The following is a 12803-nucleotide window of genomic DNA, read 5'->3' on the forward strand; positions in this document are numbered from 1 at the left end:
TGCCTTTTCATAGTCTTTGGTATGCATGTCTTACTTGTTTTTCACAACATCCTGATATATTACTATGGCTTTTTGTTGTAACACCATAACATCTATTTACAGCTGTTTCGCAGTTCTTACTCATCAGTTGAAAAGCATGAGATTCGTATGGCTTTCTTAGTCTCAGAGCACAATCCCTGTCACAGCGCCGAATATACCCACGGCTTCCATTCAGGTCTTGCCATGGCATTCTGACACACAGTGAATGTTTTTGGTCAACTAGTAAAAGGGTATGAAGCGAGTGCAGGAGAAATAAAAGACAAAAACATGCAGCATTTCTTTTTTTTTTTTTTTTGGGGGGGGGGGGGTTCAATTCTTTGTTCATTCGTCTACTTAACGTTGGTGCTCTCTCTCCTCCCTCGTGCGTCTCCTCTAGCTGTCAGACAGTCAGTAGGGCCTCCACACGGACTCGTCCATGCGACCAGAGGCACTCATGGCCGTAGGGGAGTTGCTGTGGCTGCCGTCCGCCTCCACCCCCTCGCTCTGGTTGCTCAGGCCCTGGTTCATGAGGCTGTTCCCTCCGGAGGCCGAGGCCCCAGAGCAAGGCAGCAGACGGGTGGGGGAGCGCTCACCCCCGGCCCCGCCCGGCGCCACCATGGAGAACTGGTAGGAGCTGGACCCGGTACCGTAGTACAGGTGGTAGGGGGTGGTATTGGACTGGAAGTGGCTGCTCTGGTTCTGGTTGCCAGGGTAGGGCGGGGGCAGGTAGGTGTGGTAGCGGGAGGAGGCTGACATGCCAGTCACACTGAGGCCCCCGATGCCCGTGCTGGACGGGTTGGCTGAGTAGGTGAAGGCCCCAGGGTAGTGCATGCGTGGGTCCGAGAAGCGAGGGTCAGTCAGTGGGGACAAGGAGGGGAACGGGGTCCTCTGGGGGAAGAGGTCAGCTGTGGGACCTGAGAGACAGAGAAAAACAACAATGTTTGGTTTAGAGGCTCGCCAGGGTGGACGCACAGTGACCGTCGCACGCAATCCAACCATGGCAATGTTTCAACCAGAAGCGGTGCAGGGACATGTCCGAGTTCCTGTAGTAAGGTAACAGGTCACGCACGGCCAGTGTGTGTTTCGTGGTTACAACTGCAAAAGGTGTCTAGTTATAAGTAATGAGCGGAGAGACGTGTCAGTCGATAAGCTTTGACAGCACTTGAGCTCAGAAGGGGCTCCCCCTCTCAGACCCGCCAAAGCCTTAGCGATCCAGCTAAACCAGAGGAATGTAGATTAACATTATTCTCTGTTATTTTGAGGAATTAATAGAGGCATTGTCAGAGACGAGTGGTGCGTTGAATAAACCAATTCGAGCTTTTCGTGCAGCGTGTGCTGCAGTGTAACTGCACATGTCACACTGAAGAGAGGGAACAGGAAACTAGAGAGCTAACTGTCAAATTCAGGCACAAACAGGGGAGGGAGGGCAAGAGAGAGCGAGAGAGAGGGGGGAGAAGAGAGTCAGATAGGCTGTGTGTGTTCTTTATATTTGTCTGTTTTGTAAAAGTAACGCAAGCCATATCAATGTCACAGACTTCAGTCCGCTCTAAACTATCCTGAAGTGTATTCACAGGTAACACATTGCACTGAATCCAGCTGTTTTGACTTAAATTTCACACCCACACATTCCCTAATTTATTCAACTGACAGAGGACATTTAGATCTCGCTGAAGAGTTTTGCTCTGCAGTTTCCCTCGCTTAGGGACTTAGGGCAGCTCCTTTCACCAGCTTATTTCCTTAAGCAGAAAACCAGTCTTCTGTCACACAGAAACCCCGGTGTGACTGCTGGGAGAGGCTGATCTGGCAGTTGTTTTCAAACACAGTTTAAGGTGTGTGTGTGTGTTTGTGTGTGTCTGACTGTGACACACTGCCACCTACTGTAGTACTTTGGTTTGAGAGGTGCACACTAGGACATACATGCATGCCTTCTGGATCAGGCACAGGTGATCCATAAAGGCTTTTGGTACAATTACCAATATTTACATGACCGATAGCATTAGTTAATTAATGTGGCAGACAAACATTGGACTTTTGTTGTGTTTTTCTTCATTCTGTGCGACTGTAGACTTCTGTAAACCAATAAACTGTCATTTAATATCTGTCTACTCGGTCAGTTTAATATCTCATTGGCAGGCAGTCAAGAATGTAGGTTTGAACAGGGTGCGGCATTCTGTCACTCAGGAGAGGGTTGGCCAATAGGAGCTGGCAAACATCAGACAACTGTCACCAGTAGTGTTACTGTAGCCATTGCTTTTAAATAAATGGATGTTTTAACATCACAATTATAAACTAAGCAGTTTGGGGCCTAGCTGATTGGCTGAAAGCCATGAAAATATTCTAGGGGTATGATGCAAACAATTATTTTATATTATCCTATAAAGCATGTTGGAGGTGTGTGGTATACAGCTCCAGTTGAAATTAAGAGACCACTGCAAATTGAACACTTCTGTTCCTCACTCAAAACTTTCCTTTCAACCTTTCAAATTAAGAGAGTGGTCTCTTAATTTCTTCCGTAGCTGAATGTCCCATACCTCGCCGATGGGCTGTATCCAGACACTCATCAGGCACTGGGCATTCGAATAACCATCGACTGTGACACCTGAGCGTATCACATGAATAATATATTGTATATATAGACTTTTATTGTGGCATAACCATTTAGAGTGTTTGGAGGTCTTTTATTTTGACAATTACCTGATTAATTCCCAAGCTTGCCTGTGAGTCAGTTTAATTATATGTGCACTACCCAGCCTGGTTCTGAATAAACTAACTTAGCTGTAACTTGACTCAAACCACGGGCCCTTCTGAAAAGGTGATACATAATTAATAAAAATTAGCCTTGGGCTGAAACTAAGCCGGTTTTAGTTGGCAAAGATTTAAAAAGCCACATACAGTTTGCATTCTAGCGTAACTACTTGCCAATGGTATGTTTCTTGAAGGAAGCCTACAGTACTAACGACCTTCGTGAAAACAACTAGCAATGAAAGATCCATGTGTTTGCCTAAAAGCTTTTTATAAACTTAAAATCTTGCAGCAATTAAAAAGTTGCCACGCTGAATGCGCACATGACAAGCAGACACGTCTTGGTCCCAGTTATTGTCCCATCCTGCATCCCTTCCCTATATGTCTGAATTGTACTGATTATTATTTATTTTTTTATTCAGAAAATACTAAAGGACAGCATGAGATTTACCGTACACACAGCAGAAAGAAGTGGTATTTGCTGCTGAGGAAAACAGTTTGTTGTTGGGTAAGGTGGGTATGCAAGCTTGCTCTGGAATTTGACTTCCTTGTCAGTGGCTTGGGAGAGCTCAACATGCGTTGCGACTGCCAGCAGGTGTTACCGGATACCTTGCACCTGCTATACATGCATGCACACACAAACACACCTGCGGAACCTACTAATTTGTTGGTCTGACTTTGCTGGATTTGCTTTTAATGGGTCCGGCGTGCCTACATAACTAGTGTAAAATGTGCATTTGGATGGCAAAGAATACTTTTGTGAGACAGCAAGCACTTGCAGGCCGAGCAGCGAGGGGGGAGGTTATAAAACTTGCGTGCGGCAGTCTTGTTTAAATGTCTTTCCCGTACGTCTGGAGAACTGGGTCCATTTTCAGCAACAAAAAAGTCTGTTCCTTTGCAATTTCCACGGCCCTTGCTTTTTTTTCTGCAGTAAAAATTCTCACTTGTTTTTTGCATGGTGGGGGGGGGGGGGGGGGGGGGGGGTAGTAGAGGAAGGTTGGTGGGGGTAGCTGTTTCTTTTTCCAGAGTCTACCAGGCACTGGAATCGGGCTCCGTATCTGATTTCACGCAAGGAAAATCCAAACCTTCAGCTGCTGTTGATTCGGGAGAAGTGGAGGCGGCCCACTAATTCCTGCTGGACTCCCAAAAACCTCCCTCTCACTCCCTCCCCTGGTCTCCCTCTTCCTGCTAAATATAGGCGTCAGGGTGGAGCCGGGCTCTGTGACTTGATGTCTCTGGCGGCTGTGCCCCCCCCCGCCACAACACATTATCTCTATTTGTCGCCAGTGGAAACGTGTCGACAAAACTGTAGCAGGGACAGACTGCTGTATTTGCTCAGGGGAAACTTAACTGGACACTTCGTAGGGTTGTGTTATGTCACAACTGTGGAGGCCTGCCAGCCAGAGAACCCCCCCCCCCCCCCCCCCCCCCAACCGGCGCTGACCCACCCGACCGGCGCTGCCTCTAGCGGCGAGGGATAGCTCAACGTCTCACATACAGAACAAACGTTTCAATTTTCACCGGTTTTTAAGGCTTGTTCGAAGGAAGCGTGACACTGGCGTGATTTCAGGGGTCTGTCTACGTGAGACTGGTAACAGGAGGAGGAGTGCTGGTTCTTTGGCCTGGGTCCTGATCGGGCCTAGCTTGTAGTGGCGGCCCACCCCACACATGATCTCCATTAGCCTCAGCTGAAACGTGTTGACTAAATTGCAGGGACAGCAGAGGGGATGGACCCCAGAGGGCTGGCTGGCGCGGCTGGCTGTCTGTCTGTGATGTTCCCACTCTAAAACTGATGGCAGGGAATCAAGTTTTTTTTTTATAGAGAACACAGTGTTCTAGTGCGCTCCTTTCTTTCCCCTACTGTACCTTTCTCTTCCCCCACTCCCTTGCATGTGTGCAGACTCCCGTATTACGTTCTGCTACACCCGAGGGAGACCTCTCTCTATGAGACGTCCCCTAATCCACAATCACTGGGCCTGGGGAGACCTCTCTCCCTCTCTCTTACAGGTCCTCTAGTCCACAGTCACAGGGCCTGGGGAGACCTCTCTCCATCTCTCTTACAGGTCCCCTAGTCCACAGTCACAGGGCCTGGGGAGACCTCTCTCCCTCTCTCTTACAGGTCCTCTAGTCCACAGTCACAGGGCCTGGGGAGACCTCTCTCCCTCCCTTTTACAGGTCCTCTAGTCCACAGTCACAGGGCCTGGGGAGACCTCTCTCCCTCTCACTCTCTTAGAGGTCCTCTAGTCCACAGTCACAGGGCCTGGGGAGACCTCTCTCCCTCTCTCTTACAGGTCCTCTAGTCCACAGTCACAGGGCCTGGGGAGACCTCTCTCCCTCTCTTTTACAGGTCCTCTAGTCCACAGTCACAGGGCCTGGGGAGACCTCTCTCCCTCTCACTCTCTTAGAGGTCCTCTAGTCCACAGTCACAGGGCCTGGGGAGACCTCTCTCCCTCTCTCTTACAGGTCCTCTAGTCCACAGTCACAGGGCCTGGGGAGACCTCTCTCCCTCTCACTCTCTTAGAGGTCCTCTAGTCCACAGTCAAGCGTGTAACCCTGATACGGAGGGAGGTTAGCCTGATTTGCTTATGGTAGAAACTGATTTTGGTTGTTAACACAAGGTTGTGTGTATGTGTGTATGTGTGTGTGTGTGTGTGTGTGTGTGTGTGTGTTTGGAGGGGTAAAAGGGACAGGGTGAGGGATGCAAATCCCTGCGCTCACCTGTGAAATGTTTACTCAGGTTGAATGCAAACTGTGACGAACAGAGACCATGGAATGGTGTCTGAGGCAAATGAGTGAAGGGGCGGGAAAGGAGGGAAAACGTCAGAGCAGACTGTCCCAAAGACGACGAGAGAGAGCTCTTCTCCTGTAACCACCTTCCAGACCACAGTGAGAGAGGAGTAACTGTCCCATGTTTGCCAGACCATTACTGGTTAGACAATATATTACAATTTATTTGGATGTAATCAGAAAAAATACACAGCGTATGTTGCAAGGCATTTCTTATTCACTGTGAGAGCTCAACCAATTGCCACAAGGACGGGCAGAGTTACATCATCAGTATGGCCAAGCAATACAACGCCAGGGAAATGATGTCGATTCCACAAGCCAAAGAATAGGATACACAAACGAACACAAATGATCCGTGGCTGTTGGTTTAAGTACGCAGGGCTTTGGGTCAGCGCTTTGCATGGGATGCAAAGCGCTGCCACCTCTCACCGCGGCTCTCCTGAACCAGAACAACATGGTCAACAAGCCCACAGCATCCTCCATGGCCGCCACTGTAGCATGTTAGTCCATTAGGTTTTGCATGGCCCTACCTGTCACCCAGCCTATCAAGCCTTCGGGGTTTGTGATGATAAAACACAAGATTTTCCTAAAGCATCAACGAACCAGATGGATTGATTCATTTTGATTTGTTAACTAAATGAATCACGATGGCTGGCGTTATGACACATTTTTGGTAAAGGGGGTTTTAAGCTCTGGCCAGGAGGCCCAGGGACTGCTAGGTGTTGTTATTGACTCACAAAGAATGACTACGCATTGGGGTCTCTTTAAAATCTGCAGGTCAGCTTGAAATTTTTCACACCCTCCCTTGCTCTGAAGCGCATATCTGGCAAAGGAAGGTCTTGCTTGCATAATGTGAAGTGTAAATATGACAATCTTCCCATTCCATCTGCTTGTTCTAAAAATACTGTTTCAGCCCAGGGATTTCCTTATCGTATCTATTGAAAACAGCCAATTTGCAGCAAGCCTAACTAGTAAGTCATATAAAAATGGGTGTGTGAGTGGATCAAGGAGTACCACAGTAGGGTGTGTGAGAGGATGACTCAGCAGATCTAAAGCGGCGTGCTTTGGTGGTTTCTGGGAAGAGGATGAGTGGGTGGCTGAATGGCCGTAGGGCAGGAGAAGACGAGTGCCAAAACACCAGGACGGGAGAAGAAAAGGAGGGAGGGGTGTTCTGGAATGTTTTGGGATCCAGAGTCCCGGGTACAAACCGAAACACGTTCACCAAAATGTCACAACAAGTGGTACGCCCGTCGCCATTCCCATAGTTCCAGCTCTTTCACTATCTCTATATTAATTGCAGGATGTCAAAGAGATGATTCATTGACTTGGTTAAGTTACAGATATTAAGCTGAGCATCTCAGTCATTGTCCTCAGCTGCCCTTGAAGATGTCGCCTGCAGTTTGGATGGTGTGAATTGGCTCGAGTCATGTGGTGAACGTGGTCCAAACCTCCTGTCTGTATTTTTCCTGCCTGTTTTCTAAGACCAGTAATTATGGACATCTCTTATTTCTCACCCCTCCTTTGGTGCTGTGCTGTGATTGGGCCCTCGCATGTTATGATTTAGCCTCAGAAACCAACAAACAACGCTTGCAAACATCACTATACAGGCCTAGACTCACACACACACACACACACACACACAGTTTTGGGTCATTTAAGGAGAACAGAAACTGTGTTTCCTTCCTGCTGCTGTGACGATGAGAGTGAATGCACCAGAGAGGCAGAAAGAAGGTGAAGATACGAGAAAGGAGCAGAGTGAGGATGAAGGCAGTGTACAGTAGGTTGGGATAGGGGCCCCAGGCAGAGTAGATATAATATCTCTCTTACTTGACCATCTGAGGTCGTCCTCCACTTTGCAAGTCTTCAGAGCTGGTGGGTCAATCTGGTCAGACCACAGGGCTGCAACGGATACAGATAGTATGTGTTAATTAAGGAGAACGTAGACAATACACTAGCCTGATACTCCCTGCTGGGTTTGACACAGAAGCTCATAACGTGAGTGTTTCTAATTGCGAGGCAGAGTATAAGTAACAGGAGGATTAAAGCGTGCTGGTTCACATTATAATTTGGTAGACAGCAGTGTGCTCGTGAGACGTTTGAATGAAGGGAGCTAAACTCTGTTTCCAGTGCCTGGAAAAAGCTTGGGACCTGTCAAGGCCGTTTGAGTGTGCCGGTTTTGGGGAGCAATCTACCTGTGACAGGTCTGTCTGTGCTGACTAAGCAGAGACGAGGGCAGAGGGGCAGCTCTCACCGGAGTGAGACCCAAGGAGAGTGCCTGGGAAAACAGGGCAGAGGGGCCTGATCGAGCTAACAGGGATATTTCAGTCTCTCTTGGGGCTGGGGATTTGAGGAGGTGCGAGGTGTTTGTTGGTCTGTCCAGTCAGCCTGTCAGGCGGAACAGAATCCCTACTGGCTCAGCGCGTGGGACCCTGGTTCACACTCAACGGACACACCGCAGCAGGCCGACAATTTGACATGCAAATAGTTGCTGTTTGCTCTCGGTCTGAGATGGGGCAGTTGTTACAAGCCAACCTGCACGAATTGTGGCCCTCAAGAACACACACGCTTCGACTTGTTCACGCACACCCACACACACATATTCTCAAACAAACACTAGTCTGCATATATATTCCCAGACACTGATGAAATGTGTATACTGTAGATTTTTGGCAGATATACATTTCTCTCCTGTTGTTGTATTTGAACGTAGAGTATGTACAGCTTGGAAATGTTCCTGGTCATGTCCCTGGCCTCTGGTCGTGATACAGTAACACTACACTACAGTCTGAGCTGAGGAACAACATCCTAACTGCTATATTAGCAGTCGTGATCCTGACCTTGAGAGGGGCCAGGAACCAGGGGAGGAGGTGGAGGGAGGTGTTCACCTATGCCCGCACTGGGCCGGTGCTGGCTAAGGCTGGGGTGTGTAAAAGCTCTCTCACCCCCGGAGCTACTCTACTTCCTCTCCAAAGGCCCGGATCAGCACTCAGCCACTGAGAGGTCCTGCGCTTCGCCCCACAATGGGAAATTCTTACACATAAATGGGGTTATTCAGAAAGGCTTCGAAGCAGCTGGTGCGATCCGCTCAAGAAAATAAACATTTCCTTCAAATATTTTGATTGGCCAGTGGACAACATCAATACCAGCGGCACAGATTACCCCTTTTAATAAGAGGTTCGGCCCCCTGGGCGTGCCAAGAGATTGGGGGAAGGGGCTAGAGGGGTCGGATACGATGGCTGCGTCACAATTATGAAGGTTTTTGGGGCGGTGCGACTGTTGCCTGGGAGGACACAAATAAACACTTGCCCTGTTTCTGAAGTGCATCAAGAGATGAAAGGGCTTCTGCCGAGACATTTTGAGCCAAGATGGCGTCCGTCCTCGTGACTCTGAATCCGGCAGCGCCTCACAGACGTGTAATGCGCCTGCCATAATGAAGCGTGTCATTGAGACACAGTGAATGCCTAGCCTTGTGCTGGCTTCCTGTTTCGCTTAGGCCTTAGGCGTCGACACGGAGAGAGAGAATGTGAGAGAGACAGCACTAGAGAGAGTTAGAGGGAGAGAGAGAGAGAGAGAGACAGAGCGACTGAATGTACAAGAGCGAGGGAGAGCAAGAGAAAGACACCAGTGAGGAAGGGAGAGAGTGTTAGAGAGTGAGTGAGAGGGAGGAACATGGCCTTGGCTAAGCTATGTGGGACATTTGATATGTCTTTTGAGCCCTCACTTATAACATGAGCAAAAACAAACACATCGGTTGAAAAATCCTATGTTCTATTTGAGAGCCTCCTGCCCCCCCTCCTTTCCCCTCTCCTCAGACTCAATAGAGACTGTTCATTGCACACATGCAGTTTCTGTAATTGCTGAAATGTAAAACTCGACCTGGCTCTGATGTGAAATTATAACTAACACAAACAGTTGAGTCTGGTAAAAAAAAAAAAAAAAAAAAATCCTCTGGTTTCTCTTTTCTCTTTTCTTTCTGTGGAGACTTGGCTTCAAAATACTTATTTTTTTCATTGGAGAACAAATACATTTTCAGTTTGAATAATTCATTCTGAGGTCACAAAAAGAGAGTAACCACAAATGCAGCTCTTAGGCACCATAACAGATAAACTCCATGGCTTCCATTGACATGTAAATACACCACTGCAGAAGTAAAACACATCCCCCGTTGATGCTCTGGATTCCCTCTAGTTTTGGTTGCGTTCGGCCTAACACCTGTTTTCCTGTACAAACCAGCATGCACGACCAACTGGGACAACAAAGTTGGGAGCCCAGTCCAGTTGACTACATTTAAAGGAAAGTGTGTCCCTGTTATGACGACTAACCATTTCCATGGCTTTGAGACGACAATTCCAGGCTCAAAGCACTGGTCACTTAACTCGGGTCTCGGGTCTTATCAAATATATTTATCTTGTTTTCAGGCTAGAAATCTAACCATCCTAAAAATAAGGTCAATTTTTTTCTTAACAAACTAAAGTTGTATTAGATAATACTGCTTGGTTTTAGAAAACATGCCTTGAATATCAACTAATTTGTCTTGTTTCACTGGCACATTATTTAACTTATTTTAAGCAAATATTGCCTCAAATATGGTAACATTTTTGTATTTTTGATATGACATTTATTGCAGTGTGACAGAAACCCACCAACCACCAGAATCAGCTAGTAGCGATATCAGGTACTACCGAAAAGGTCAAGTCAAAGTTTATTAATCAAATGCACCGAATAACACAGCATCATCCTGCACAATTAAATTCTCTTGACATGACACACAACATCTATGTAATAAGAATTAAGAGACATAGAAGCAAAAATATAGCAATAATATAAATAACAATGTAAACTAGCTGAAATAAAAATAAATACAAAAAGAATAGGATGGGGAATATGATCAATATGGGTAGAAGTATTTAAATATTATAGATACAATAAGAGTGCAATATGCCTCTGAAGGATACATACCAAGGAATATTCAATGTACACTGAATGTACATGAAAAGATATGAGAGACATAGGCTGCATTCGTGCAATTACTATTTGTTGGTTCTAATTAGTTGATCATGTCCTTCCAGGTGTAAAGTAGACACAGCTCTAAAATCAGATTACCCAACTCTATATCCTAATAAGTGCAATTAGGAGGATGAAAAAGATCTGACCCCGGACCAGTGGTTGGGGCTCTGGATCTGATCAGGCCTGTTAGTGGTAGACTAGAGCCTGTAGCAGACGTTCGCTTGGGAGGCCAGTCGGCTTGTTTATGTGGAGTAAACAGTGTGGTCAGTGTGGACAGGAGAGGAGGGGCAGGGCCTCCTTCTAGCTAGAAGCAGAGCCAGGGTTTTAGAACAGACGCCATGTTAGCGGGTATATTCCCCAAAAATGTTGTTTGTGTAACAATACGAGAGCTCCTCTGACACTTCCCTATGAAAGGACCCGCTGTAAACAAGCAAAACAGGATAGCGGAAATGAAGACTTTCTGGGATGATTTATATTCAAGTTTATAATGTGTTGGGCTGTCAAAAGATTTACCGTCTTCCTCGGCTGGGCATCTTCATAGAGCATCAGCTTCATGACAAAATAATTATGCTTTGAAAATGATGAGAAACAGTAACAGGCAAATGCACTGTCTATCACTTAGCATGGATTTAACCAAGAAAGAGGCACCAGACGTCTATAGGCAGGTTACCATTCACCCAGATCTATTTTACAAGCACATTTTTGCTACAATATAAATCACAACGTAATCTATAAGAGCAACAACAAATATTTTCTAATGATTGAACGGAATTGAGTCACCATGAAATAGTTTAAGATCTCTAGGCCTCTGTGTGCAATTTGCATGGCATGGACCGTAGCAAATTAGAATAAGAGCATGGCAAGTACAGGTGCATTCCTGGATTCTATCCATAATCGCTATTGTTGGCTGAGACCTGAAACAGACCGGTGGGCAGGTCATACTGACTGGCATCAGATTATTCCCGCTAAATTTGTCTGAATGGGTCATGGAAACACTTCAGCCACTTTATTCATATTTGATATTCTATATTTTTGCAAAAACGTCAGTTCATTGGAAACGCAGGCAACTGTCTCATCGACTTTCCATGCAAACATTGAAAATATCAACAGAAAAACAGATGGAAATCTAGCTTGTGACTCTGGCTAGGGATATCTTCACAACTAGATGGAATTCAGGAGAGAAAGAGCTGGTCATTCATTCACCAAGTGCGGCCCACATTCTTCACCAACTGCTGCCCACATTCTGTTTCACCGGCACCACTTTGGTGTGCTGAAGGCGTTCACGGTATCTAACGTGGTATGGTACATTCCCCATTGAGACCTGCTATGCGGTAACATACCTTGTGCATAGGTAAGTCATGTCTCAGGTGTCACCGCCCGGTGTGCCAACGGGTGAATCACTTTTATCATACAGCACGTTCTCGGTAGCATAGCAATGACATCCCTGAATTATTATAGCTTTCCTGAAAGCCTACTGATGTGAGGCTACCATAACCCCAGACCTGCAGTCTCCTGGCATGCAGAAAAGCCAGTCTTAGGAGGGGGTCTTGTATGAGATGAGATTGTTCTGTGCAGCACGAAGGTGGTCCTCAGTTTCCTGCTCTGCTAGAATCGTTAACACTAGATCCCTCATTGGGCTGAAATAATTAATAAAACTAGTGTGTGCTTTATCACTCACAGCCATCACACACACACACACACATACACACACACACACACACACACACACCATCTCCGCACCACGGGTTTCTTGGGCTCTCATCAAAGCAAAGAGCACTTTTCTAGATGGCGGAAAGTTATGCTATTATCTGATATTCATCTCCAGCCAGGAACACACAGGTGTTGGAACAAATAGCATGTTAAATGATACCACCTCAAAAGGCAAAATACTTTCTTATGGATTATTAAATTGCTGCTGTCTTCGAAGTTGTTTTTTTTTTAAGTTAAAAGAGCAGCTTTGGTCTGGCAAGCTTGTAAAAGCCCCAGCCAGAGGCTTGTGTAGTTTTGTCTCCTTTTGAAAAGGGAAAGAGGAAAAGTGGAATCCCCAGGATTATTTCCGTAGCATCTCGTTGAAATATTAGCTCCATTTAATCTCAATAAAAAAAAATTTGCGTTTTTTTGTCTCCCTGCACAGAAAGGAACGAACAGTAAACGGTATACGCAAGGAGCCATAAGGAAACGGACAGACGCCTGCATCTGTGTAAACGCACACAATCACAACAAATAATAACACCAAAACAAATGTCGTA

The 12803-nt window shown here is 46.5% G+C and overlaps 1 protein-coding gene across 3 annotated transcripts in view; it reads right to left on the reverse strand.

The window, feature by feature from the left end:
- Positions 1-334: 334 nt before the first annotated feature.
- The window catches only part of runx3 (RUNX family transcription factor 3), a 55339-nt gene continuing 42870 nt past the window's right edge, over positions 335-12803 (reverse strand). For 2 of the 3 annotated variants that reach the window (XM_010879238.5, XM_010879239.5), the window contains exons 7-8: positions 7375-7446; positions 335-932 (exon numbers count right to left, since the gene is read on the reverse strand). In XM_010879238.5, coding sequence (XP_010877540.1) covers positions 427-932; positions 7375-7446 — 578 coding nt within the window. In that variant the 3' untranslated portion in view covers positions 335-426. The remainder of the gene's footprint in view (positions 933-7374; positions 7447-12803) is intronic. The other variant, XM_010879242.5, reaches the window with a different exon arrangement.

The sequence above is a fragment of the Esox lucius genome, chromosome 15 (assembly GCF_011004845.1).
Source record: "Esox lucius isolate fEsoLuc1 chromosome 15, fEsoLuc1.pri, whole genome shotgun sequence".
Taxonomy (NCBI): Eukaryota; Metazoa; Chordata; class Actinopteri; order Esociformes; family Esocidae; genus Esox; species Esox lucius.